The 27,294-nt window shown below is 43.8% G+C and overlaps 1 protein-coding gene across 1 annotated transcript in view; it reads left to right on the top strand.

The window, feature by feature from the left end:
• LOC126263293 (uncharacterized) overlaps positions 1-27,294 on the top strand; it is a 279,569-nt gene that overhangs the window by 92,286 nt on the left and 159,989 nt on the right. The window contains exon 3 of the mRNA XM_049960379.1: positions 11,413-11,485. Within this exon, the coding sequence (XP_049816336.1) occupies positions 11,413-11,485 (73 nt within the window). The remainder of the gene's footprint in view (positions 1-11,412; positions 11,486-27,294) is intronic.

Raw genomic sequence — 27,294 nt, 5'->3', positions numbered from 1 at the left:
TCCCGTCTCCAGCCATCCTGATTTAGGTTTTCCGTGATTTCCCTAAATCGTTTCAGGCAAATGCCGGGATGGTTCCTATGAAAGGGCACGGCCGATTTCCTTTCCAATCCTTCCCTAACCTGAGCTTGCGCTCCGTCTCTAATGACCTCGTTGTCGACGGGACGTTAAACACTAACCACCACCACCACAAGCACCTGGACAAGGTGAGCTGGGCTTTAAACCTATGTTATCAAAACAGCGATAGGACTGTGCTCTTTGCTAGTATCGACGTATTAAAGGAATACCGAGAAGTCCTCTTTCTGCACCGCAGTTGAACATGATTCGGAAGTTTGGGTTGTCAGGCGATTTGGGCATCGGTCCTTGAATATTCCGACGGCCAATTGCGTCACAAAATGTTGAAGTAACTGTTGTCACGGCTGAGAATGCTGGGTGCAAAGTGCAACTGTCATGCAGCGCGCGAACTCTATCGAGACAGATAAGCTCTCTACGCTGCAGCTTCAGGCTGTCGTGGAAGCAAGATGGTCATCCGAGTCAGTAACATCAGTAACCTGCAACATAAACATGATACGCAATAAACAAATGTTACCATCTCATGCGGAAATTAAAATGTCTTCCAATTTTTCTTCCGCATGTCCTCGCACATATTTTAACGCTTCATTTTCCTGCGATCACTTGTTTTTTCATAGGACCCTATTATTTAGCAGAGCTAAATTACTACCACCCTGTATAATAGGATTAGCCACGAACAGCTTAATGTATAATAGACCCGACATGAAGTCATTCATTATAAACATTTTGCTGATGTACAGTATACAAAATGGTACAGGTGCGGTTTCATCTTTCCTGTTGCGGGTACTTACGTAAAATGGAGGTAGTGCTTATCTGCCCTAAACGCAGACTACATGGTCATAAAAGAAAAGGCACTGCCTGTTCTAGAAGTGTTGTGGATCAAAGAACGTCTAGTGCTGTAGAGAACAGAATACTGATATGGAATCTTCTTCCCTGGCTCAGCTTTCTATTTTAAAACTATTCGCACGATCAGGGAGCTGCGTCATTAACAGTCTTCAGAATACTAAGATGGTTTGGGTATTTGGGAATGTCCCGGTTTGTTGCTGCGCATCGCACTCCGCCTTTGTCACTACCTGTGAGGACGCTCATTTTAGATGTGTCATAGATTCCTACGATGTTAACAACAACATGTACAAAATATTACCTTCCCCAAAAGTATTCAGAGCATAGCGCAGTATTCAAAAAACGGTATATCACAAATATACCATACGGGAATCATTCTTAACAATAACTCACTTCTCTCACAGTTACTAACAATAGTAACAAACTTTGACAACGTCTTGATTTACACACAGCCTGAGAACTACAGCTATGTGAGAACGTAAATGAGGGAATGGTATTTCTTTGTCGTTTCCACGTATTTTAGGAAGTAGATATTTTTCACTTTTTGTTCTTATTGGATGGTTGTTACTGCCATCCCTTACCAGACTCCCTGTTTGTCGGATGTGCACGTCGACATGTCAGATTTCTTGGTGACAGCAGGTATGCTCAGATAACGAATGTGTATCTTCACATAGCATATTTTTAGCCGTCATGTCGTAAGGCCATCTAAGTAGGCGGCCCCTCTCTCAAGCAGCGGATAAAGATTTATTCATTATCTAAGGCTTCCTTCCATTTTTCAGGCATCACAATTCATTGCTTCTTCATACGAATTTGGTTCAGAAATACAAGCAAGACTAGCAAAATCATCATTAAAATATTTGTTGTTGTTGTTGTCTTCAGTCCTGAGACTGGTTTTATGCAGCTCTCCATGCTACTCTATCCTGTGCAAGCTTGTTCATCTCCTAGTACTTACTGCAGCCTACACCCTTCTGAATCTGCTTAGTGTATTCATCTCTTGGTCTCCCTCTACGATTTTTACCCTCCACCCTGCCATCCAGTACTAAATTGGTGATCCCTTGATGCCTCAGAACATGTCCTACCAACCGATCCCTTCTTCTAGTCAAGTTGTGCCACAAACTTCTCCCCAATTCTATTCGATACCTCCTCATTAGTTATGTGACCTACCCATCTGATCTTCAGCATTCTTCTGTAGCACCACATTGCGAAAGCTTCTCGCTTCTTGTCCAAACTATTTATCGTCCATGTTTTACTTCCATACATGGCTACACTCCATACAAATACGTTCAGAAACGACTTCCTGACACTTGAATCTATACTCGATGTTAACAAATTTCTCTTCTTCAGAAACGCTTTCCTTGCCATTGCCAGTCTACATTTTATATCCTCTCTACTTCGACCATCATCAGTTACTTTGCTCCCCAAATAGCAAAACTCCTTTACTACTTTGTGTCCCACTTCCTAATCTAATTCCCACAGAATCACCCGATTTAATTCGACTACATTCATTATCCTAGTTTTGATTTCGTTTGCGTTCATCTTATATCCTCCTTTGAAGACACTGTCCATTCCGTTCAACTGCTCTTCCAAGTCCTTTGCTGTCTCTGACCTTGTGGTACAGGAAAGGAAATCAGTAGCGATCGCACACGGACTTCCCGCCACGCATTCTGCAGGCAATTATAGAGTACACATGTGGATGGGGAATTGGGCAAGAAATGCAAGAGCGTGTGCGTGTGTCCGTTGTTCCGGAACGCTCGGGCGTGTGGCGCAGCGCGAGATGAAGCCGTGCTGGATGCAGAGGCAGTGGCGGCGACTTAGCCTTGGCTGCGACCAGAACCGGTTGCGCTGTGTCCAGGTATGTGGCCGGCCGTACAGGCGCGCTCACGACGCCTGCAGCCCCGCACACAAAGGACCGGGCCACTCCGCACCACACATCCCAGCACCAGCAGCCTCGCCCAGCAATCACACCCACACTTCCTCGTCTACCAAAACAGGCTGTTCTTGACTGTGTGTCTTCTCGCAAGTCTGCTGCTAGTACGTCCAAACAGTACATGGTTACTCGTGGATTAGCGAATATGCATTAAAACCAAAGATGCATTATAATATAGGCTATTCAGCAATGATATAAAGCAAGTAAAACAAACTTCCGCCAACTCTTCCCACAGTCAAAGGAACGCCAAGTTTTCTAGAAGGGTAATGGATGAAGTGTAATGCTAACTTCGTCGAGGTATGTACCATCTATGCAACTAAATGAAGGCAGTTTGTTTATTGCCATACGCGTTTCGCTTCGTTTATTTGGGAAGCAGCATCAGTGGCCTGAAATACGTGTTTCCTTTTATACATACAATAAACGTATTATATAGTAGATATAATATGCTGCTATATTACTTTTGTCATGTTTTTTTAGGTTGGAAGCGACTTCTGTAGCACAAGTTCCGTAATATGAACTTCTCCTTCGGTGTTTACGATTTTCAACGCTGTTCTCTCATGTGTGTGGCCCTGGAGGTGTATTTGTTAGTTTCCACACTCCAGCTGGCCGATTTCTGGCGTTCTTTCGCCCACATTTGTCACATCGCATGTATCACTTGCACATAACTCTCTGATCATGCTAGCCACCTAAACTATAACAAAACGGAATGTAACCAGGATAAATAATGAATCTTCTTCCTTAAATGAAACAAGTTTACCGTTACCAGTCACTGTTTATCTCCAAGACGCGTTTCAAAGGTTTAAATCTCTATCAGGCGGATTTATATTCGTTAATGTCATTTGTGTTGTGATTTTTTGGAGGCACTTGTGGCACTGTCTCCAGTGGTCACAGGTTCCTTTCACAGTCGTAACATCACATTTATACTGTCATATTTTGTAAACTAATGTTCGTATTTAAATCTCCTTCTCATATATAAAACACAAACAAGTAGGCAACACTACACACCGAAAACACATGTGCCTCTGTTAACAAGATTTCCTTGGATGTGTGGTCCTCAAAGATACAAAAAGTTCGAGGAAATATTACTAGAGTCTGGGATACCAAAAAGATATTCTGTCCGAATAGAGCTCTTCTGTCTTGCCACGGAAAATTTATGCTGTAATGAGTGAATCCTATTAAATTTTTATACATACGAAATATTTCTCGTCTACTCCTATATCCTGAAATTGTGAACGGCGTTAGAATTTATTATAACTACTCAAATGCCACCTTTATTGATGCAGTCACATTCGTCCGCCTGTACAGATAACTGCTTAGGCGTTAATAGACATTTGTTTCTGACCTTCGTCTCAAGGCGTATATCACGTCTCACCGTAATGGTGAAACTGTCATTGTTCACAGTTCGCTCGATCGTAAACACGTGAGTAATACCGTCAGGAATGTAGTGCCGCTACGCGCCCCCATTGCAGCAAAGCAGGAACTACATAAACAGGCTGCCACATTGTGTATGCAATTTCCCCGCGGTCGCTGCATGCCATACTGGCATATATGGTACTATGGTAAGGACACACTTGCAACGTCACATTTCATTTGATTATACAACTGGCTGCAGAATTATTGAGCCGTGTGAAGAGTACAAATTACCAATGTAGCCTCCGTATCCCGATTAACCCATAGTTTATGCAGACATCACCACGTTGTGTTTGCGGAATCTTGGAGACAGTAGCTCGCGTCCTTGTGGAATTCAACCACCTCCTGGTTCCTCATGCCAAACGCTATCTTCTGGATTCTTCGCCTCTAATGTTAGCGTACTACGTACGGACAGGTTGACTGATTCTTGGTTTCCTCCGAGAAGCCGTTGCTATTCTCAAACACACAGTTACAAACTGCTTCCGGGGTTGGGTCGGGGTGGTTATGGTTGGGGGGGGGGGGGGACGCTCGCCTCCGCCAGCTGCCCTCGTCGTCCCTCTGTCGCTCTCCTTTTAATTACTTTCACATTCTATACACCTTTTATCCTGCTTTTTTGTGTGGTTCCCTTTCATGTAGCACTTCGAAGAAGGCGAAATGTTCACGATTCCTATCTGCTGATGAAAGAAGAGTTGAACAGGTTTGAAACTTCCTGGCAGATTAAAACTGTGTGCCCGACCGAGACTCGAACTCGGTCCCGAGTTCGAGTCTCGGTCGGGCACACAGTTTTAATCTGCCAGGAAGTTTCATATCAGCGCACACTCCGCTGCAGAGTGAAAATCTCATTCTTGAACAGGTTTATTTGCTTTATCCAAGAGAGTTTGTTCTGTTCCCATCTTTCTCTTCGTGAAATACAGAAGAGAAAACTGAGCCGAGATCATCTTAACAAATTTTAATGCTTCTGGTGTATTTGCATAAAATCCGATTGCGCGCGAACGCGTACGTTTGTTTTACTTTAGTAGTGGCACAGTGCAGTGGCTACACCGGAAAAAGTAGTTCTATATTGCCAACTTGACCAGGGAGGTCGAGCTGACCCTTCTGCGGCGTTTTAGATGGAAAGGCGGGGTAAATTCTGGGTGTTAAGGTTGGACATCTTGCAGTGGCCACCCTCAGGGAGATCGTCTCCCTTCACGGAAGAAAGTTTGAGAAGCGAGTTTGAACTCGACTACTCATCTTTTTATTTTCAAGACACATAATCTTGGGACTGTTCTACAACGGTGGTTGGACAGAAAGTTGGAAACGGTGATAACTGCATGTAACAATGCAGCTGATAGGCAAGCCTGCATGTTGAGTTGCCGTATTTGACCACAAAGGGCAACTTGCATAATGTCCTCAGTATGCTCTAGATGTCACTCAGAACACAGTTTTGAATATTTGATAGCATTACGTAAAAAAATAAATGAACTCAAACGTGGGTGAATTGTTGCTCATATGGTGAGTGCTTCCGTAACGAACATAACCGAAGTGTTCGGTGCTTCAACAGCCATCGAAAATCTATACTGCATACAGGGAAAGAAGAGAATCATCAAAGTCATAACATGAAAGTGTGTGTTGGCTGATAGTAACGCAGTAATTTGAGAATTTTGACGAAAAATAAGACGACAGCTGCAAAAGTCTCTGAATGTCGCACTCGCGAACCCTGTCGGCGCAAAAAACAACACGTAGAGACCTCCATAAACTGGAAACTGTACGACGAGCTAGTGGCCGAAACCTGTCAGTTTACAAATCTATCTTGTGCAACGTAAGAATCTAATTCGGATTAAGAAACCGCTCATCAGTGAAGGGAATACCCGTAACAGGAAAAGCGGTTCAGAAGCTGTAACGCTTGGACTACGGAGCAGCGGAAGAATGTCATTTGGTCGGATGAGTCCTGCTTCGCAATGCTTCCATGTGGCCGAGTTTACGTCGGAAGAGCGACACATGACGGTGGTCGATGTTATATCGAGCAATTTCATGGTATTCCACGGGCTCGATTGATTCCTACTTAAGGTCGTGTTACTGCCGAGGACTATGTGGCCTTTTTGGCTAAACAGGACTATTCCAGGGTACAATATTTGTTCCCTTGTAGTGTTATCTTCAACGATGACAGGACCTCACTTCACACAGCTTGCATAGTCCAGGACTGGCGTCGTGAGCGCTAGGATGAATTGTTGCGTCTCCCCTGGCCACCAGACAGCAATATTATTGAGACTGGCCTTACTCCGGAGAGAAGGGTACCTTATCGCTGTCCACTTCTATTATTGTTACCTGAACATGACACAATTTTTCAAGAAAAGATATATTCCCTTGAAAACCATTCGCCACTTGTCAATTCCGAAACGGTTGGTAGGCGTTTAGAATGTCAACGCTTGTCTTACACAGTTCTAGACATGGTAATTTGTTTCTTATGTTCCATAATTTGGCCACTCCCCTGCACACTTACAGAAACCTAAAAATTGTATAAGCATCCCAACTGTGTGCATTTCCTTTGGCAACACGTCGGTCGATTCGGGATGGCTAGGAAATTATGTGAAAGGGTGAAATTCTCCTATAAAATTTACCAGCTCATTAATTATGCATGCACTATGCCAGTGACTGCAGTAATTTAGTTCGCCAGCTCATTTACAGTTAGAATCTGCACTTGAATTTGAAGTAAAAAAGAAATACATTGTAAGAATAAATGAAATGGTCATTGGATCTCTGTGTGGGAGCATGTATGTGACTGCAAATTCTATTTACGGAATTATTTATTCCGGTATTGTCTTAAAGTGGCTCCGGGTTGGAGGGGAATTAGACGTGCGAGGTGGGGTAGGACTATGCCTCTAAGCCCTAAGGGCCCTCGTTCAATTATTTCTCGTCTCTGGTTTCAGTATTGTTTTGTCCATACATTTCACTACTGCTACGTACAAAAACAGCCTATATTTCTGGCCGACGTCACTTAACTCCAGATAAATTTCCATGCATGTGGGCCTGTTGAACCCCTCACCCCCTCCTCGCCACCACCCACCCACGCGATGGACCAACTGACAAGTTTCCACTTCACTTCGACTTATGGATTTGTGAAAAAGCTCCGTTATAGCTATATAACATTTGGTGTGTTGTATGCTACTGTAACGGTTAACCTAAAGTACGCTATTTGCATTCCATAAGATGGATAATATTAGTGAATCATTTTTCTTGACTCTGTTCCAACAAATCCAGCGCCAACATCCATTCAAAAATAAGGAAGTTAGTGTTCTCAAGAATATATTAATCACTACTACAGCTTTTAATACCTTCCTCAGGTCTGGAATTCGGAATTTATTAAATACGTGGGCGAAGTGGTCTTTCTTCACCGAAAATAGCCATATTGACAGTCTTCGATCCGGAAAATGGAGAGAGTGAAGGAATGAGTGTTAATGGCCCATACTGAGCCGCCTACATTTCCCCGTTGGAAGTCTTGGGTGATTAGCAGAGACGTATTAGCATAAGCTTTGAGGGTGGTTGTTGAGTCGTACTGTAACAGCTCAGGTTTGCCGGCACGGTAGCTTAAGAGTGTTCATTAAAAGTACTGACTACCCTCTGAAATTGAGTTCTTTTATTTTCCATCCCTTGGAATCTGAGAGGTGTCATGCGACATCAGCATAGAACTGCTGATGAAAAATGACGAGACGAACAGAAACGAACAAGTAGGTAAGTCTGTTGTTTAAGAAATGCAAGGTTCCGGGTCTGCAGATTTCTAAGCTGTATCACCGCCCACTCAGCAGACAAGTGAATCTTAGACTGTTGTGGCTCCCGCCCAATAGTGTGGCATTTTATTAATTAAAGATTCTCAACTGTTCGTGTTCTCTAGGTTTGCGACCGATGAACCTCCCCCCTGTAAAGACCGCTCTTCTATGCCTCTGTTTTTCCAGTTTCCAGTTTTTAGATTTGGCCGACCCTTTTGTCCCTTCTACTGTGTGTGTGTGTGTGTGTGTGTGTGTGTGTGTGTGTGTGTGTGTGTGTGTGTGTGTGACCCCTCTGACTGGATCCGGCCACTTTTAACAGACCCTCTTGCACAAGTATCTTTTTTGATTCGCGGGACTGATGACCTCACCGTTTAGTCTCATAAGCACCCTCAATCAAAGTTTCCAAAAAATGACTAGAGGAATTTTAGAACTTTGAAATAAGTTCGATTCTGTGGAAAGATGATTTCTTCCGTAGATCATTAGATCTGTCGTGGGAGACCCCCTTGTCTGCCGTGATCAAGGTACTGGTTCGATCTGGATATTAAACGTCTTCGTAAATTCTTAATTTCTGGCCTTGTATTACTTTCAGTGCTTAGATTTTACCATTCTTGCATACTTGCTTCATCGGCTCATATTTATGGTTGACTGTCACAACTCTAGATTAACTAATTCTTGACCGAGGGACTCTGTTTAGTGCCTTTACCTCCAACGAACGAGCCAACGAACCAGCCGTAACTCAATCCTAATTAGGACATCGAAAAGTTAAAGGCGATATTCCTAACGGATATATCTCTCTAAGAATGTACCTGGCACTAGAGATCAAACACTGGAGAAAAGGGTCAGTTTCCGATGTCAGACCAATTTTTCACTTACATGTTTTGAGAGAACTAAGTCGTGAAGATAATTGAGAAGCTTCTTTAATGTGCAAATCAGTTAGCCACCAAAATCACTTAACTTTCCTTTTAAGGCTTATTTGAATTAAAAATAGGTAAAACTTACTGGCGTGACAAATTCCTTTCATTATCAATGCATTTGGTTGGAAAAGTTTGGTTACAGTTGCAATATATCGTTTATAAAAAAATTGCGGTCACATGATTTTAAATTTCTTATTGTTTTTAAAATATTTAACGCTGGTTTATAAGCTTTCAGTTGGAAAATTCCTGTAAGATCTTTTTGAGTCGTACAACCTCCAACACTATGGCCCGTACTATAGGTCACACCTGAGTGTACTTAAATTCAAAATACTGTCTCCTTTGCATAGCAATAGAAAAAGTCTAAAGTAATATATAATCAACAAATCGAAAAGGTTAGACAGTAAACGAAATACACAGATCAGTAAAAATTAGTCTGGAATCCTACTAAGTACAGTTTTCAAAACTAAGCGTCCGATGTGTCTGAAAAGGAGTGGATAAAAATAGTTTAGATACGCAGCAATGAGAAAGGGACACTGAAAATGAAAATTGCTCAAAAAGATGCATGTTCTGAATGACTAGAAAAGACACACACAATTACGGGAACTCAGTGAACTGGTAGGAAAAACTGCAACTGCATGGAAAGTAAAATATAGGCGAACAGGGTACACAATCGGCAGAATAAGAGTAAAGATTGTCAGATGCTCCAAAGGAGTTCTCCGTCAAGTTCAAAAGTAACAAGGGCAGACAGATAAGGACCCAGTGGAAGCTGAGTAATAGGTAAAAGTAAAGCTACAGGAGGAACGTGCATGCTTGTAGCGGAAGTCATGATTGGGCAAAGTCTAGGCGCCCTTTTTCAGCGGTGCATGTCAAATTGTTCTTGGTGGTGGAGCTGATAAGTATTTGCATTTGACGTACACTCCGTGAAGGGGAAAAAAATTTGAAGCACCCAGAAAACATGGTTTTATGTAAATTGTCAATGTAACTTCGTAAACGTAAACGCGGATATGTAAATGAGTTAAAATTCTGTGTCATTTGTAACAGCAACCAGATTGCATTAGAACTGGTCGTTTTTAGTGTTACCATGTCTGGTAGGGTATTACAGGGTGTTGGGCAGCGTCGTATATTTGATTACCTTGAAGGTCACGGATAAGCCTTACACTCAAGTGAGACAGTGTCAGCGCCACCTAACACTCTGAAAGGGGCCTCATGGTGGATCTCCATTTGGTCAGCTAGTCGAATCGTGCAATATCTAGAAATGGACTGCATGGAAAGCTCGGGTAGGCATACCACTAAAGATACGTGGCTACCACGTCTAACCACCACAACCAAGGACGCCTAGACTTGGGGGCATTGAGGGGGCAACGGGCTGTCGCGGCCACCCTGCCTCTACCACCCCCCCCCCACACACACACACACACACACACACACACACAACCGCCGCCGATAAGGTTCTCAAGCAAAGAGAAAATTTAGTCAGTTATTTTTCTTTCAGGAAAATGATTTAAATGTCGTTACTACGTAAGTTTTAACTGGAATTTTCCGTAGCTACTTCAATGTCGCCACCCTCCTTCCAAAATATTAAAAATAATAAGTCCAGGTCTACTCTCCCTCTACAAACTGATGTATTGGCGCCCTTGATCGTAGCCCCTTCACATCTATGCCAGCCTCAGAGCAACAACCTGCGTCATCCCCCACCATTGGTCGAAGGCTAGCATCATCCGGACTAGGGAATTAGCGTCCAATGCGTAGGCTGCCGTCAACACTAAAAGGAAATTGGGAAGCATGGACTACTGATAAATGGCGTTTAATTGTTTAGACTAATTGCGGATCTGCACTACCCCAGATGATGGTCGTGCACTACCCCGTGTGATAGTCGTATGGCAGTGACTTGGGCAGGCATCGCAGCCTTTTGTTTTGGAGGTACATGGCGGTGCTACTGCTGGCGTCTGGTTGTGACTGACAACTCTGACGTCAGCGGTATGTCAAATAGCTTGCGTCATGCAACGGTATCGTAATGCTATTTTGTAACAGGGCAATGTTTGTCCACAGATTGCACGTTTATCAAAGAACTCTCAACTTGATATAGAACTCTCATGATCAAAAAATCTCCAGAACTGTCCCCGACAAAAATGCATGGGCCCTGCTCCTACTTAAACTCCCCCAGGTCATGGACATTTGTGGGCCCGCTTGCCTCAGGAGCTCTTTCCAGCCGAATCAATGGATGCATCGAGGCCAGAGGGGGTGAACGTTATAGTGATAAATATGTACATACTGTAAACTTCTTTGTAAACTTGATTCGATTTTGTAATTACCAAAATAATATACCATCTGAACTCATAAAGTTTGGTTTCTTCCGCTCACCTCTGGAGTTTTGAGGCACTTTATTTACGGTGTAACATTAGATAATAACGCTCGGCTTTCTTAGATGACGGTCTGCTTTCACTGGTTTATTTCTAAAAGGTTTTTTACAGAAGCATACTTAACATTTATTTTTCTTCTGTTTCAGGATGCAGCCAACGGTAACTACCACAGAAACATGAAAGTCTTTGACCCTTGGATAATTGCAGAATGCAGCAGATGTAAGTAGAAACATACCGAGCGTCTGAATTAGGCAAATGGATAAGGCATATTCTGTCTTTTTTTTTTTTGTCTAGATTGTACTAAGCATATATTGCACTACGGAAGGACTTACCGCCTTTACATGGGCTACCGCATCGAGTTTTGCAATCACAGGAACGTCATTTCAATTTACTGTTGCCCACTACCGCTTCTGGGTGGTCGTGTAATCACTCTAACATAGATTCTGGAAATAAGGGTTTCGCTGTCTGATTTCAGCTCCCTCACTAGAATTTCTGTCGATGGAAACTACGACAACCGCATTAGAGGTTACAACTTGGTGGACGAAGTGATCTTGATTTAGGCTGGAGTGCAGTACTGAATACTCGTTTGAGATCCATAAGAAAATGGCACTCCCTTTATTAAACAAAGTCATAACTCTGACTAAATCAGGACAGCTGATGGGCACTGACGTACGAAATATCGGGCTCGTAAAACAGATAAGCGAAACATGTAAGCCCGAAAGCAAATGTCGATTTCCGCAGATTCGTCTTTTTAAAGCTGTCGCATGAAACGGTAGTCGCCGTTAAATTGTGACAAAGTTCAGACGTTGGATGGGGAACTGTAATTCGCACACTGTACTCGGTCACAGATTCGCCTTGATGTCTGTACAGTCAACAGGCAAAACGTCTGAAACTGAAGTCCTGCTGTCCCGGATGCACTCTCGAAGTATCATGGAATACGTGAATCGTGTTGCCGCTGGAGGGCGCTGCGGTCGCATATGATAGAGTACCCATGCAAGTAACGGAGGAACAAGCCAAATCGTTTCTGAGCAGGATGGTGGACACCACCACTAAGTAAGCACGTTGGAAGTTGAATACTACGTCCCGTTGACGATAGCATATGTTCTCAGTGTGCCTCGTTGCCTCACCGGAACCATCCACCTGTTTACCTCCCTACCCCATTTCCTCCTCCTTTTGTTTGCGGACGATGGAACAGCAACTGACAGTCTTAAGTTTCCTAAGGGGAAGTGGATATTTTAAGAAATTCAATGCACCTCAACTTTCGGTGTCAGGGCGTTACCGCACTGGGACGCCATGGCAGGTCTGCTGGAAATATAACTTTCTGCTGGCAGAGTCGCCACAGTAGTTTCTTCAGTTCGCGCTCATTACTGAAATGAACGTAAGAGCTAGTAGCTGTGCTTTGTGTGTACGTCGAAATAAAAAGAGAATGAAGAAAAAAATGCATTATAATTAAGACATTGACGACAAAATTTTCAGTTACGTGAGTCTGTCGAGTATGTTCATTCGAAGAGTTGGTCGAGATCTGCCGAGATGAAATGAAAGGACGACACTATTCCGGAAAGCCATCTCGCCGGAAGAAAAGATTTTCGTGACATTAAGATAACTTTGTCCAATTAGAAGCTAATTGTCTTCCCGTTTTAGTTGTAACTGAAACGTACACCCAAGTTATTTTCAGTTTCTATTTAAAAGTACTTTATATAAAGCAAATTCAGTGTTATAAATATCGCCGACAAAACGTAAGAAACCAGCTTCGTTTCTTAAACTGCGCGAGACATCTCGGATCCACTAGCATTATTTGCTGCAGCAGATGATTTGGCTGTGCCGTTTCGGTCGGGAGTAGATTTTGAGAAAAACTTGTGTATCACAGATAGTAGTCGGTGTTGCAAGGTTCTTCTGATGGGAATGGAGCATCAGCAGCAGGCTGTGAGGAAATCGAAGATCCATTATTCTTACGTTCAAAAACGAGCCAGTGTCGTGAAATGCATTAGTAAAAGTACTTCGTATGTGACTGAAACGTGGAGAGGTGCATTCTTCAAATTAGGCTTAATTATGTCAGTTCATGGTTAGGAGATGCATCCCACATTGCTGGTCTCATCTGAATCTCGCAGCTAAAAGATTAGGTGTTAGAATTACCCATAGCACGCACTTGGAATTCGAAACAAACTACGCACGGGTGAGCGACAAGTAGGCTATGGCAGTTTTGCTGTCGTCCTGGTGCGTTTCGGTGACAGAATCCATCGGTGCTCAGGCAGATTGAGTTCCTTACGTTGCCTAGCGTCTGCACCGGCAGAGATGGCCTTGGGATTAGAGTGTGGTAGGGCCGTCAGGGTTTTAGGGAGGGGAGAACCTCTAGCTACGGCGTATGCACGGAGTTGCCTCAAAATTCTTCTGCTCTCGTTTCATTCGAATATCCAGTGATACGAGGGACTGACAAGCTCTTTAATCCCTCTAAACTCAAAGGAAGTACCACCACCTCCCGTGTGATGGTTGCAGAAGGCTGGAGTTGGGCGGTGCGATGGAGCGATTGTGGCATCTCGCCGAGCCGGCTCGCCCGTTAGCGATTAACATCTTCGCCTCGGCTGGCGCACGCCGCTCGCGTTCGAATTGCAACCGTCGCTCTGATGACGTCACGCGACCACAGATGTGTAGCTAGTGGGCGCCAGGCTACACGTCGGCAGAGGATCGGCGGAGGGCCACGCCCAGCCCTGGGCTGGTCTCCGCGTAATGGCGGATACGGCGCCGTGGTGAAATGTCATGAATTTTAAGTGGGCGTTAAGCCGGAACGGCCCTACCCCGTGATTCCCCTTACCCATTCGGCTCAAGTGGGAAAAGTAGTGGCCCGATGAGGGGGAGAGGACTTTCTTGGAAACGCTCTTCTCAGTACAGCGCAGCAGGTAAAAAAAGGGTTAGTCTGGTATGATGGTGTTAGCTGCATCGCCCCTCTATACCTGCGCTACCTGTGGCTCGGGAGGAGAGGAAATTCCGGGCGGTCACGAAATCGTGCGTAGCCTCTTCCCTTCTCTAAAGATCTTGTCGTCCCCCGATGCCCATCTTTTCTGGGAACGATATTCGTTACATTTTGTTGCCCAAGGCAATGATCTGTTCTCCGTGATGGACTGTTGGTTTGTATTCCTGGTAGACTCGATTCCTGCCCATACTGCTTCTGTCATTTAGGTTCAGAGGAAGTCGACAACAGACCACTTCCAGACTTTCGTAGGACTAGTTCCCTAGCACCCAACGGATACTGCGCAGAGAGCGCCAATCACATACACCCGTGACGACGTTACAGTCGTTAGACATGGATTCAGATGAAGTCTATTTCCATTACAGAGACAGTTATTAATTGCGTAAATATTTCTCCACGCACAAAATAAGACTGCAAATCAATGGTATATTGCCCAGAGCTAATCATTCCATAAATGGAGCACCGGGCAATAACAGTATAGGCAGCATAGTTTGCACTTACGGCAGCCACAGACTGGATATATCGTTTTGAAAAGATAAGACCGCTTTAGCTGTAAGTATTTATAGGCACGTCCGGTTTAGCAGCATTTTAGCTGCATCATCAAGCGCAATGAAACAGTGATGTTCCGATCGAGGAAAGAGAATGGGGTCACCCAGGGTTCATAGTCGGCAATATTTCGCTATGTAGTGGACGTCAGTCATCAAATAACATACAACGCCGCCGTGATACCGTAACAAACAGTACCTGGTAAGCTTGGGGGGTGGCGGGGGGGCGCGGCAAAAAGCATATACTGCATATTATCATCTACGTGATAATGTGCAGGTAACGGTCCCTCATTTATTCACAGCAAGCGCGTGCACCGGATTGCGTACTAATAGGCTGAGTCTCGCTTTCCTTGAACGGAACATTACTTGATTTTACTGACCCTGATGATGTCACTGAAATGCTGCGAAACTTGTCGTGCCTATAAAGGATTTAAAACTAATGCTGTCTTATCTTTCCAATATAACGGAATAAACAATTATTTAAGAAATACCATATAGGGTAGTATGGCACTACTTTCAAAGAACCATTTTGTTTGGTTAGAACGAAACAACAAAAAATGTTGCAATTTAACTACATACGTGAGACACTTCATAAACGTGCTACTCTTCTCATTGTTGCCATTGGTCATAATTGTGCACAACTTTTAAGCGTACAGATGAAGGTAATTTTGTAACAGGTAAGGTTATTTTGCAGTAGCGGTAGGTAACTTCGCAACAGTTTCATTCACCCTACTAAATCACTCATGATCTTCAGTACTTTAATGTTCACATGCTCACAAAAACATGTGCACAGCTTCCTTAGTCGGATGTTTCGGCAGCTGTCATGGTAGGGTATCAAGAAAATAGAGCATTGTCCACGATTGACTTTCTTTCTTTACATTGATTATGTGTATGAAATACGTGCCTCCAATAATATTTGCTTCAAGCGTCTTGCAGAAATGGGTAGAACTGACATAAGAACAATGTTGAGAGTCGTTCAAATGAATAATCAAAGATAGTCTGACTGTCGTTAACTGTAAGCGTTGACTCCTAAGGTCCCAGTCGTCACATAGTTCACAACATAAATAAACCAAATTATTTATGTATCACGATTGGTCTCATAGAATCGATTGTGTATAAATAAAATTTACATTGCTTGCTTATTACAGACCTACGATGAATTCACAAACATGAAGGAAACCACCACTCTTGCTTCCACCGTGAAACGTGCCGCACAACAGTAACTTTTTGTTAGCGCCTTCTTTCGATCGCGGGAGAGCTCGGCTGTAGTGCTGTTCGAGAATACATTATCATGCCATCTTTTGGCAGAGCCAGGAAACACTACATTAAATGGTATCATCGCAGCTAGCTTACAACAAAATACTGGGCAATTATCTATACTGAGATATTACCTTACTTTAACCTGTATTACTGATTTTGGTTCGGCCTGTGAAAGAAATTGGCGCCAAGCAATAAAGAGAATAAACATAATGGAATAGTCAGGTTCGCTGACTATAGAACGAACTATCGGGCGACCAACTCAGTATAGAGCAATCAATGAATAATCAAATAAGTTCACTGATGATGATGATGATGATGATGATGATGATGATGATGATGATGATGATGATGATGATGATGATGATGATGATGATGATACATCCACTTCACTGTAGACGATACCCCCTTACACTATTCTCAGACACAGAGTGCACCGTATGTACAGTAACACCCCCTTTTCTCCGTATCTCATTAGTGTTTGCTCCGTCAGAAGTACTCACCGACCACTCTCCAGGCAAGTGATGTCCTCGACAGCTCGGCCACGCTCTGCACAGACAGTTCTCCCCACGGACTGCCCTGCTTCACGAAACACCGGGTCCCAGCTGGGTCCGTCTTGGCTCTTGGCCACCAAACATGTGTCCGCTTAGCTGTGCGCCTCTAGCTTGGCTCTAAAGGCGCTGGCACGGGCTTCGACGATCGTGCAGAGAGCGCACTGTGATAGAGCCCGCTGTGGATGATCCGCAACCACCTCGAAGCTTGCGACGGGAAGTTGAGAAATGACACTTCCTACAGATAAAAATACGAAAAACTGCTAGTTGCTTGATGATACATCGTAAAAACTTGTATTTAAGTCTTACAGTAAGGAAACGTTCTGTATCAGATATAGACGTAAAGGTGAAATTCAATTTTAAAATGTAGTTAAGTAATTTTTTAAAGTTCTGAACAGGACTTTCAGCAACCGTATATAAGTTTCAGTGGAGCAAGAACACCGCCAGCCGGTTGCAAATGATTGTTTAATACATTTAGCAAGGTTGCGACATCAAAGGATATCATCAGAATGAAAATTTAAAAGCCATATAAAATAATACACAGAAAAATAAGTTTGACAGAACCATTAAGCTACAGTTTCTGCTTCATTTCAGTGATTCCGTAGCGAAAACTGTAGCCTTCCGAACAGCTTCATTTAGGCAGAGCGTTTAATCCTGCGCTCAACGCCTGTGTTGCTGTGTTGCCTGCCTCACAGGCGCCTAGCGTCTCGCCAGGCGAAAAAGAGCACTGTGTCTCGTGTCTGTTGCAAATTGAATGTATTCGTTACTGAGTAATGAATATCGCATGAGACTAAAACTACCGACTCGGCATTCTCTGAAACGTTCAGTTTCTTGGATGTCCTCTTACTGCATGTAGATACGTGCGTGACTCGTTCGTACTCCCCAGTTTCTGCGTGGACTGACGATGGACGTTGTTTGTGACCGACTTGGGTCAAGCCGATAGTTTTCGGTAACTGCATTGAGTAGCGGACGCATGTAAGAGAATGTCTCTAAACAGACGAGCAAGCAGCGCTTGTGGTCTGGGAAATAGTCTTCCCCGGGAGAGCTCTACTTGCAGCACAGGTTGACTAAGAATTAAAGACGCAATGCAGCTTGGGGATTCTGTTCACGTGCATTTATTGCGTTACTTATGCCGTATATTAGCGAATTTTGTGCAAAATACTCTCCCAAACGTATCTGACCACTTCGTTGCAGTACTCGAAAGGCGAGCTGCGAATGAGCCGGTATAACATTGCTAAACAACATGTAGGTGCTCCTGGGTAGAGTGGATATTCGCCTCCTCGCTTTTCTGTTGCCCACACTCTAGTCCATTCTGGTGGTCGTGATGCGCTTCTTTCCTATCTCGCTATGTCGCAGCTCTTCACCAGAAAGATGTCCGCCCCCGGTAGCTGAGTGGTCAGCGCGACAGAATGTCTATCCTAAGGGCCTAGGTTAGATTCCCGGCTGGGTCGAAGATTTTCTCCGCTCAGGGACTGGGCGTTGTGTTGTCGTAATCATCATTTCATTACGCGCAAGTCGCCGAAGTGGCGTCAAATCGAAATACTTGCACCCGGCGAACGGTCTACCCCACGGGCGGCTTTAGTCCCACGACATTTACATTTACCAGAAAGATGGCGTAATACAGTTTGCTGTTGGCGTTTCATGTCACAAGGCATTATTCGAAACTTCAGGATCATTTATTTCCTGCGTGTTGTAAATAATAGCGGTACTGGTCAGTAATTATATAGTCTTAATTGGTACCCTTAATGTACTCATTTCATTCAACAAATACACGAAGTATACATAATGAGGCTTCGTGGGCGAAAAAGGATATTTAAGCAGCTGATGTAGACGTTAAAATTGGATGTCATTTTTGCTTTTCCTCAGTATTAGTAGTTAGAGGGTGGATCTTTGTTCGTAGAAAAAGTAAGAAAACCAAAAACCTTTACATCAGTGACTGAAAGGTACTGTAAAGCAACTAAGCTGAGCTTATTCTGCAGTTCAGAATGTATTTCCGCCATTTATTAATCACCTGCAATAATAATTGTACTGGTACATTAAATTCTGAAGGACACCACTTCAAAAGGGTAAAACTGTCCTCAAAACATTGGGAGTGGCGAAAGAAGCGGTAAGCGACGAAAAAATATTACAAACGCTTGCTAATCGGATCCCAGACATTTAGGCGTCATATACATTTGTCCACTGAAACATTATGCAACCCAGCTACTACGTTGTGCAATTCAATTGTACTCTCCGTCGAATGTAGAAAATTCCACGATCTTCTATCAGGTGAATCTTAACATGTGGTGATCGATCTGAAGGTCACCAAAAGGCCTACCCAAAACTGTACGCACTCAGGTGTTATCGATTCAAGAACAACCCGCACAAAAGGGGTCTTAACTAACTCCCCTTGTAAATACCTATTCTAAAACAGCTGATAACCCCGTAATTATATAAATATCTGACGTACAGGATCATCGTGCAGAGAAATCACAACTTTCTAAATAACAAACTAACAAGAGCAGCTCAGCCCTAAACTTCCAATCCTACACAGCATCCACAATTATTCACTTAGATAAAAGAAATCTGACGATCACTAGTTGAAAATTATAACAGTAACAAAATGACATGTATTCTCAAATTGCGTACACGTATGTATAGCGCCATTTGAGTCCGTCGCCATCAATAAAATAACGTAAGTACACATGAAAGCAATATTGACAGATCTGGCTAGGCACTGTTTACAGTATATATGATCATACTATAGCACTTAATGAACGGTACAGTATCCTTTCAATGTGCTTGACTTCCTTCGCGTTATCACCGTGCTGTCGGTTGCTCGTTGCTGGTGCCCGGTTACTGAGAGCCCACCGGTAGTATAGATGGCAGCAGAGCTCACGCATTTGTTGTGTAACATTTTAAACTCGATTAATTAATACACACAAAACCCCAAGGCCGGCAGTTCGTTAATCAATCAGCAAATATTTTATTCAGTATAACCTGAGAACTAGTTCGAATAAATCACGACGGTCGCAGCTTGTCATCTTTGCATACGTACTGTTCCCACATCGAATAATCAGTAATAAACGTATATTGAGCTTCAGGTCTTTCAAGCTCCCTGTAGTCACTATCAACGAACACAGTAGTTTGCAACTCTAACAACTTTCTACGAGAATCTCCAACATAAGAATTCCGCACGCTACTGTACAGTGCATTCCAGAGGGTTAAGGGGAAGAATGACTTGTGGTGGTGCCCTGTCTTAGAAAGGTTGACGATTTTATTCAAAAGCTCATCAAAATTTAAGTTCGCTTTGTAATTACGCTCGGGTGAACCACCTTAATAAGGGGCCTAATAAAAATCCCCTAGGAAAATTTACATCTATAAAGGTCGAAATTAGGGCTCTACATTTACCAAGGTATCAAGGTTGTTGAAATGCTACGGGCGCCACCAACAAAAAAAAAATGTGCATAAACCGTTAATCGTCGGAGTAACTGATTATGGCTCAGCGCATGCAAACTGAGGAAAATTATTTCGAAATAATACTTTCGCATCAGTTCATTTTCTAAAATAAAATATCTATCACTGATGTAAAAATTGAATGTATCCTCGCAATAGAATTACAGGCATTGTGCCACGTAGTAGTAAACTTCCTTAACAGCTTTGAAAAAAAAGTGATAACTTCAATAGCCCTGGCCTGGTCCTCCTATAACAAAACAGTGCAGAATGAATATAATGAAACGACTGAGCGTATTGCAATGTCACATTTGTCTAGATTCGTGAGTAAACTACTGGTTGTGGATGCCCTGTCCCTTGTTGTTAGACATTGTCCCGCGCCTCCTCCCCAGGTTTCCCGCTTGCGTTATTCTCTAAAACGCCAAGCTGAATGGCGGCTCGGACGATCTTTGCAGTAATCATGCAAAAAGTCGACAAAAATCTAGATGTAACACTGCAAAGAAAGATGAAATGTAACGAGCATGTGAGGATGGTAGTAGGGAAGGCAAATTGTAGACTTCGGTTTATTGTATTTTAGAAAGTTTTGCTCATTTGTAATGGAGACCGCATACAGGACATCAGAGCGATCAGCTTTAGAGTAGTGATCCACTGTTGGGAATCTCCACCAGGTCTGATTAAAGCAAGACATCGAAGCAGTTCAGAGGCAGACTGCTAGATTTGTTACCTGTTTGTTCGATCAACAGACAAGTATTACAGAGATACATCAAGAACTGAAATGGAAATATCTGGAGGAAAGATGACGTTCTTTTCGATGAAAGCTATTGGGAAAATTTAGAGAACTGGAATTTGAAGCTGACTGCAAAACGTTCCTACTGCCCCAAGCGTACATTTTGCATAAGGACCACGGACATGAGACATTATGGCTCGTACTGAGGCAGTCATTTTTCCCTCGCTTTATTTGCGTATGGAACGGGAAGGGAAATAAGTGTTACACCGTTCCCTCCGCCATGCACGACAGGGTGGCTTGCTGAGTATGTATGTAGATCTAGATTTGACAAAACAGTCAATGAAAAGAAAAGTTTACCATTTGTCGCACCATTATCTCACCGCTCAGTAAACCTTTATACTAATTAGGTTTATGGTTACTAATTTAATAATTTAGAGGGGATAAGACACAATTTTCTGTTTTCCGTCTTTCCTTCAGCTGCTTTAAATTCTTGGAGGTATGTACAGTCTACGCAACCAGTTGAATGAAGTTTGTTGCCATACACGTTTCACTTTATTTGGGAAGCATAAGTGGCCTGTAACACGTTTCGTTTCTTACATACAATAAACGTATTATATGGTAGATATTATGTGCTGCTACATTAGATTGTCGTGTCTTTCTCTTGGTTTTTTTAGGTTAAAATCAACTTTCGTAGCACAAAGTTCGCAATGTGGACTTACCGTTCGGTGTTACTATTTCCAGCGCTGTTGACTCATGGGTGTGGTCCTAGAGACGTATTCGTTAGTTCCTATACTCAAGCTGGCCGATTTCTGGCTTTCTTTCACCCACACCTGTCATATCGCATATACAATTTAGTTTCCATTTTGTGATCAATATGTTTCTTCGGTGTGTAGTGTTGCCACGACACAAGAGACACAGACAGCAACACAAACAAAAGAACAGCAGCAGTTCGATGCTTGTATGTCAAGTGTTTAAATACAGGAGTTTTGCGTGAACCCCTAACAGCAGTCTAAGCAGGTCTGCTTCGGCGGGAAGGTCGGAGGCCTCGTAGCGCGGTAACGCGAGCTGTCACCTCGCCCGGCTGGGTCTCTGCCCTGAAACGCGATAACCCTGTGGCCCTAGAAGTGCCGAAAACCCACTCTGGTTACTGTGAGGAAGCCGCTACCCTCCTGCCTGCCTAACCCTCCCATCCCCCCTCCCCCTCTACCTAGCCCCTTTAGCCACTCTCCCTCCTGTCATCAATTCGTCACCTGTCCGCGAAAAGACATTCTGTGGTACAATAAGGGAGAAGTTCGCTACATTCTACATCTTACAAAGTTTTGGCCCTGAACTGCAGGCGAGCCATCGCGCCAGTCCACAACAGTTTCTTCAAGGAAACAATTTTGAGTTTCACACACATTTGCTGCCACTGCATCACGCCTGTGGGCATTTTTAACACTATATTTAACTGGTCAAAATTCATAGTTTGTTTCACATTTTCCCTAATAATTTATACACCGGGAAAAAGGCTTACCAATACGCAGCTCTATAAGAGGACAAACATTACACATTTTCAATTAGAACAACTTGGGCGTCATAGCTACTCACTTGTCAGAAAATACACTGGCCATATGCGCACGCCGTTGGAGTGGCTTTGCGGGCGCCACGAACAGCCGCGCCTACCTCCAGCTCCTAACACTTCGCTGTACTGTATTTGTCACGACGGTCGAGGTAAGAGAACGGTAACAATTGTAAGATCAAGCCAGAACCACTTGTTGAAAGAAGACATCGACTTAGTCGATCATCTACAGCGTGTGCATTTCAGAAAATTTTTGTATAAATTAATGAACAGAGGTTTCTGGCAAGACCGTAGAAAATATTCGAAAAACACTGACATTAAATTTGTCACTCATTATGCTGATGGAAGGGGAGGGGTAAGAGAATTTGCCTACTTAAAATTTGGCTGAGCGATTGATTCTAAGTGGGCTAACATCTACCGCGTAAAATTTGTGGTTCTCTAGGTGCTGAAGGTTGCAGTACTGTTAACGAAAACTGTATATACTGAACCTAACAAAAATTCACAAGAGCCGTTTTCATTCAATTTTTTTAAGCACATGTCGAACAGTAGTTCGTAGCTAAAGGCGGTTTTATTTACTGGTTGAAGAACAGCGACCCATATGCCGTGATGGTGAACTCACGTCCGAATAAAAGTCCCATATCCCGTATGGCGTCAAACCTGCTCAACCATTGTGTTGATGAACTAGTTAGTTTTCCTTCAAAACCAGCACGCACTTAGAAGTCTCTTCCTCAAAGGCCACTTTCAATGACATCCTATTGTAAGAGCTATGGTTCTCCCATTCCTCCACTCTAATTCAGTATGGTATCTGTACTAGTTGTGGAAAACGTATCGCTAGAAATATTTTAGCCATACAGTTCTCCAGAACCTAAACCGTTCATCCCCGAAGTCGGTTTCTACCAACTTTTCAATTCTATGGCTCGGTAACATCCACACCTGTCAGCACATGTGTCCTTCAGAAATGGAATTGTTACATTCTCCTCAAAACCTGGGGATATTTCGTCAGTCACACATTACACACCAGGTGGGGTAATTTGGTAATTGTTAACCCTCCCAAGCTTTACACATGTCATCGTCATGAACAGTAACGGAAGAGGTACGAAAGTCTAATACGGCGCTAATAAAAAAGCTTGATAAGTTGCTGGATGCGTGTGCTGTCATCGAGCTTCCAACAACTGGTTACACCGAGTCGACCGAAGTTACGGAATAGCTATATGCACATATACAGATGGCGGTAGTATCGGCTACACAAGATGTAAAAGAGCATCGCATTGGCGGAGATATCATTTGTACTCAGGTGATTATTGTGAAAATGTTCCGACGTGATTATAGCCGCATGGCGGGAATTAAGCCTTTGAACCCGGAATAGTAGTTGAAGCAAGACGCACGAGACATTAAATTTCGGAAACTGTTAGAGAATTCAGTATTCAGAAATCTAGTGTCAAGAGAGGCGAGAATATCAGACTTCAAGCATTACCTCAACGTAGTGACTCGCAGCCTGCACTTAACGACCGAGAGCAGCGGCGTTTGCGTAGAATTGTCGGTGCTAACAGACAAGCAGCACTGAGGGAAATCAATGTGGGACGTACAACGAACGTATCCATTAGGACAGTGTGGAGAAATTAGACGCTAATGGGCTATGGTTGCAGACGATAGACGCGAGTGCCTGCTGCGCCTCTGCAGGACCTTCAGCCCATATTGCTTGTGCCATAGACGACTCGAAAACCATGGCCTGGTAAGATGAGTCCCGATTTCAGTTGGTAAAAGCTAATGGAAGGATTCTAACGTGGTCCTGACCCCACGAAGCCACCGGCCAAAGTAGAACTTTCGGGGGGGGACTTTCGGTAAAAACATTAAAATGGGACTTGTCTTTATATTGTAGTATAGACAAGGCCTCGATGGGTCATTATCTACGTTTAATTTGGACTTCATACTGTAGATACTTTGTTTCTGGCATTAGCAATACCATCCTCTGCAGTTAAGCTGGAGTGCAGTAGGAAACTGTATCAAAAGTTTTACGCCCAGCGAGAGTTTCAAGAGGACGCGAAACATGTCACTCAGCCCATTTCACACAAAGTAAGATTAGTTGTAAGCTTCGTTGCTGCCTTGCGCGACAGCTTTCCATAAACACCCCACTGCTAGGATGCTGCCTTGCAGGCAGCTTCGTATGCTTCTCATGATAATACTGGTGCTGTTTCCCTTTTCGGATTAGCTGAGTGCTACCTGCGCTTGGCACACATTAATCCTATTGACGTCTGACATCAGAGCCTGGAAAGTGTGTTCTCGCAGAGAACGCTGGTTAACCCGTGAGCCAGACTTTAAGGAAACTATTCGGTAAAAAAGTCTCACCTCATAAACTTACCGTCAGCTCGTGATGGATTGCCTAACATTTCGTTAATGGTCATAGTTGCAATATTTCAAAGTTAACCCACTGCACGAAATTGAGTAGAATTCAGTGAAAGGAAGGGGTCAAAATGTGTGTGTGTTTGGAGCATATTGTCATACATTGCTGCCACGGAATGTAGCTAACACTTTGTTGATCTTCAAACATGGTAGGAGCTCTATATCTACTCCAGTCTGGAGAGGGTAATGTATAGTAAACTCAGTTCCGCTTGCGTGCCCAAATGAAAAGGTGAGAACTATTCCTAACATTGCTCGTATCTTATAAATGGTTTGAGATGTCGAATCTAGGTTACTGCAAGTTACAGCACTCAAAGGGAGCGTGTTTTGCCATATCTTTAACATTTGAAACTTCCTTGTCTCCCACGATATAAAAGCTACCACTTCTATTTTTATAGAATATAATAATTTAAGAGCTGTTGGTAGATGATGAAAATGTCTTGAGTATTTTGTAACAACATAAGTGAAGGAATTATTCGTTTTTTTGGTACCGAGAATGACTTGTCTTGCCATCAGTTCGTAGTTCAATAATACAGTTTCAGAATTACGTCGCAGTTTCAACTGCATTAAAATGTTAGTGATATGAATCTTTGTGACCTGCAGTGTTTTGGCAAAAGAAGAAAATTTTATCATGGCAATAGAATTTTAGCCGTTATTTAAAACTCGTCACTGATGACATTTCTCCGAAGAAAAAGTTGTAAGAACATTGAGAAAGATAAATTGACATTTCTATTGCAGTTTCGGCGGAATCCCATACTAGTGTATTCAACAATGAATCGCTGGGACTGAAACGTGGCAAAGGATTTTATTCCTACATATCAACGATGTCAGAAATACGGAAACGATTCAAAGCACATGGTGCACCATCGTTTTCCTGCTATCTTCGTTTAGAGTACTTTTGTGACTTGTCTGAAGTACACTCCTGGAAATTGAAATAAGAACACCGTGAATTCATTGTCCCAGGAAGGGGAAACTTTGACACATTCCTGGGGTCAGATACATCACATGATCACACTGACAGAACCACAGGCACATAAACACAGGCAACAGAGCATGCACAATGTCGGCACTAGTACAGTGTATATCCACCTTTCGCAGCAATGCTGGCTGCTATTCTCCCATGGAGACGATCGTAGAGATGCTGGATGTAGTCCTGTGGAACGGCTTGCCATGCCATTTCCACCTGGCGCCTCAGTTGGACCAGCGTTCGTGCTGGACGTGCAGACCGCGTGAGACGACGCTTCATCCAGTCCCAAACATGCTCAATGGGGGACAGATCCGGAGATCTTGCTGGCCAGGGTAGTTGACTTACACCTTCTAGAGCACGTTGGGTGGCACGGGATACATGCGGACGTGCATTGTCCTGTTGGAACAGCAAGTTCCCTTGCCGGTCTAGGAATGGTAGAACGATGGGTTCGATGACGGTTTGGATGTACCGTGCACTATTCAGTGTCCCCTCGACGATCACCAGTGGTGTACGCCCAGTGTAAGAGATCGCTCCCCACACCATGATGCCGGGTGTTGGCCCTGTGTGCCTCGGTCGTATGCAGTCCTGATTGTGGCGCTCACCTGCACGGCGCCAAACACGCATACGACCATCATTGGCACCAAGGCAGAAGCGACTCTCATCGCTGAAGACGACACGTCTCCATTCGTCCCGCCATTCACGCCTGTCGCGACACCACTGGAGGCGGGCTGCACGATGTTGGGGCGTGAGCGGAAGACGGCCTAACGGTGTGCGGGACCGTAGCCCAGCTTCATGGAGACGGTTGCGAATGGTCCTCGCGGATACCCCGTGAGCAACAGTGTCCCTAATTTGCTGGGAAGTGGCGGTGCGGTCCCCTACGGCACTGCGTAGGATCCTACGGTCTTGGCGTGCATCCGTGCGTCGCTGCGGTCCGGTCCCAGGTCGACGGGCACGTGCACCTTCCGCCGACCACTGGCGACAACATCGATGTACTGCGGAGACCTCACGCCCCACGTGTTGAGCAATTCGGCGGTACGTCCACCCGGCCTCCCGCATGCCCACTATACGCCCTCGCTCAAAGTCCGTCAACTGCACATACGGTTCACGTCCACGCTGTCGCGGCATGCTACCAGTGTTAAAGACTGCGATGGAGCTCCGTATGCCACGGCAAACTGGCTGACACTGACGGCGGCGGTGCACAAATGCTGCGCAGCTAGCGCCATTCGACGGCCAACACCGCGGTTCCTGGTGTGTCCGCTGTGCCGTGCGTGTGATCATTGCTTGTACAGCCCTCTCGCAGTGTCCGGAGAAAGTATGGTGGGTCTGACACACCGGTGTCAATGTGTTCTTTTTTCCATTTCCAGGAGTGTATCTTTTGATACGTTAAAATGTTTGATTTGACGAGCAGTTACAAGCGGACCATAAAAACAATCAGCCGTGTTTTTTTTTCAATAGAACTAAGCTTATTTTTGTAATCACAGTAGTAGTACTGGTTGAGATAGTAAAATTACTTCGCAGCTATGAAGATCTGATCACTCTGATTATTTGCAGAATCCTGTCAACTACCTGTCAAGATTAAAACAAATCATATGTTTGACGACCTAAACTATATTTGGGATCAGAAAGTAT

Source organism: Schistocerca nitens, chromosome 6, assembly GCF_023898315.1.
Source record: "Schistocerca nitens isolate TAMUIC-IGC-003100 chromosome 6, iqSchNite1.1, whole genome shotgun sequence".
In the NCBI taxonomy this organism is placed as follows: Eukaryota; Metazoa; Arthropoda; class Insecta; order Orthoptera; family Acrididae; genus Schistocerca; species Schistocerca nitens.
The sequence above is the reverse complement of the archived record's forward strand: the minus strand, read 5'-3'. Positions and strand labels throughout refer to the sequence as shown.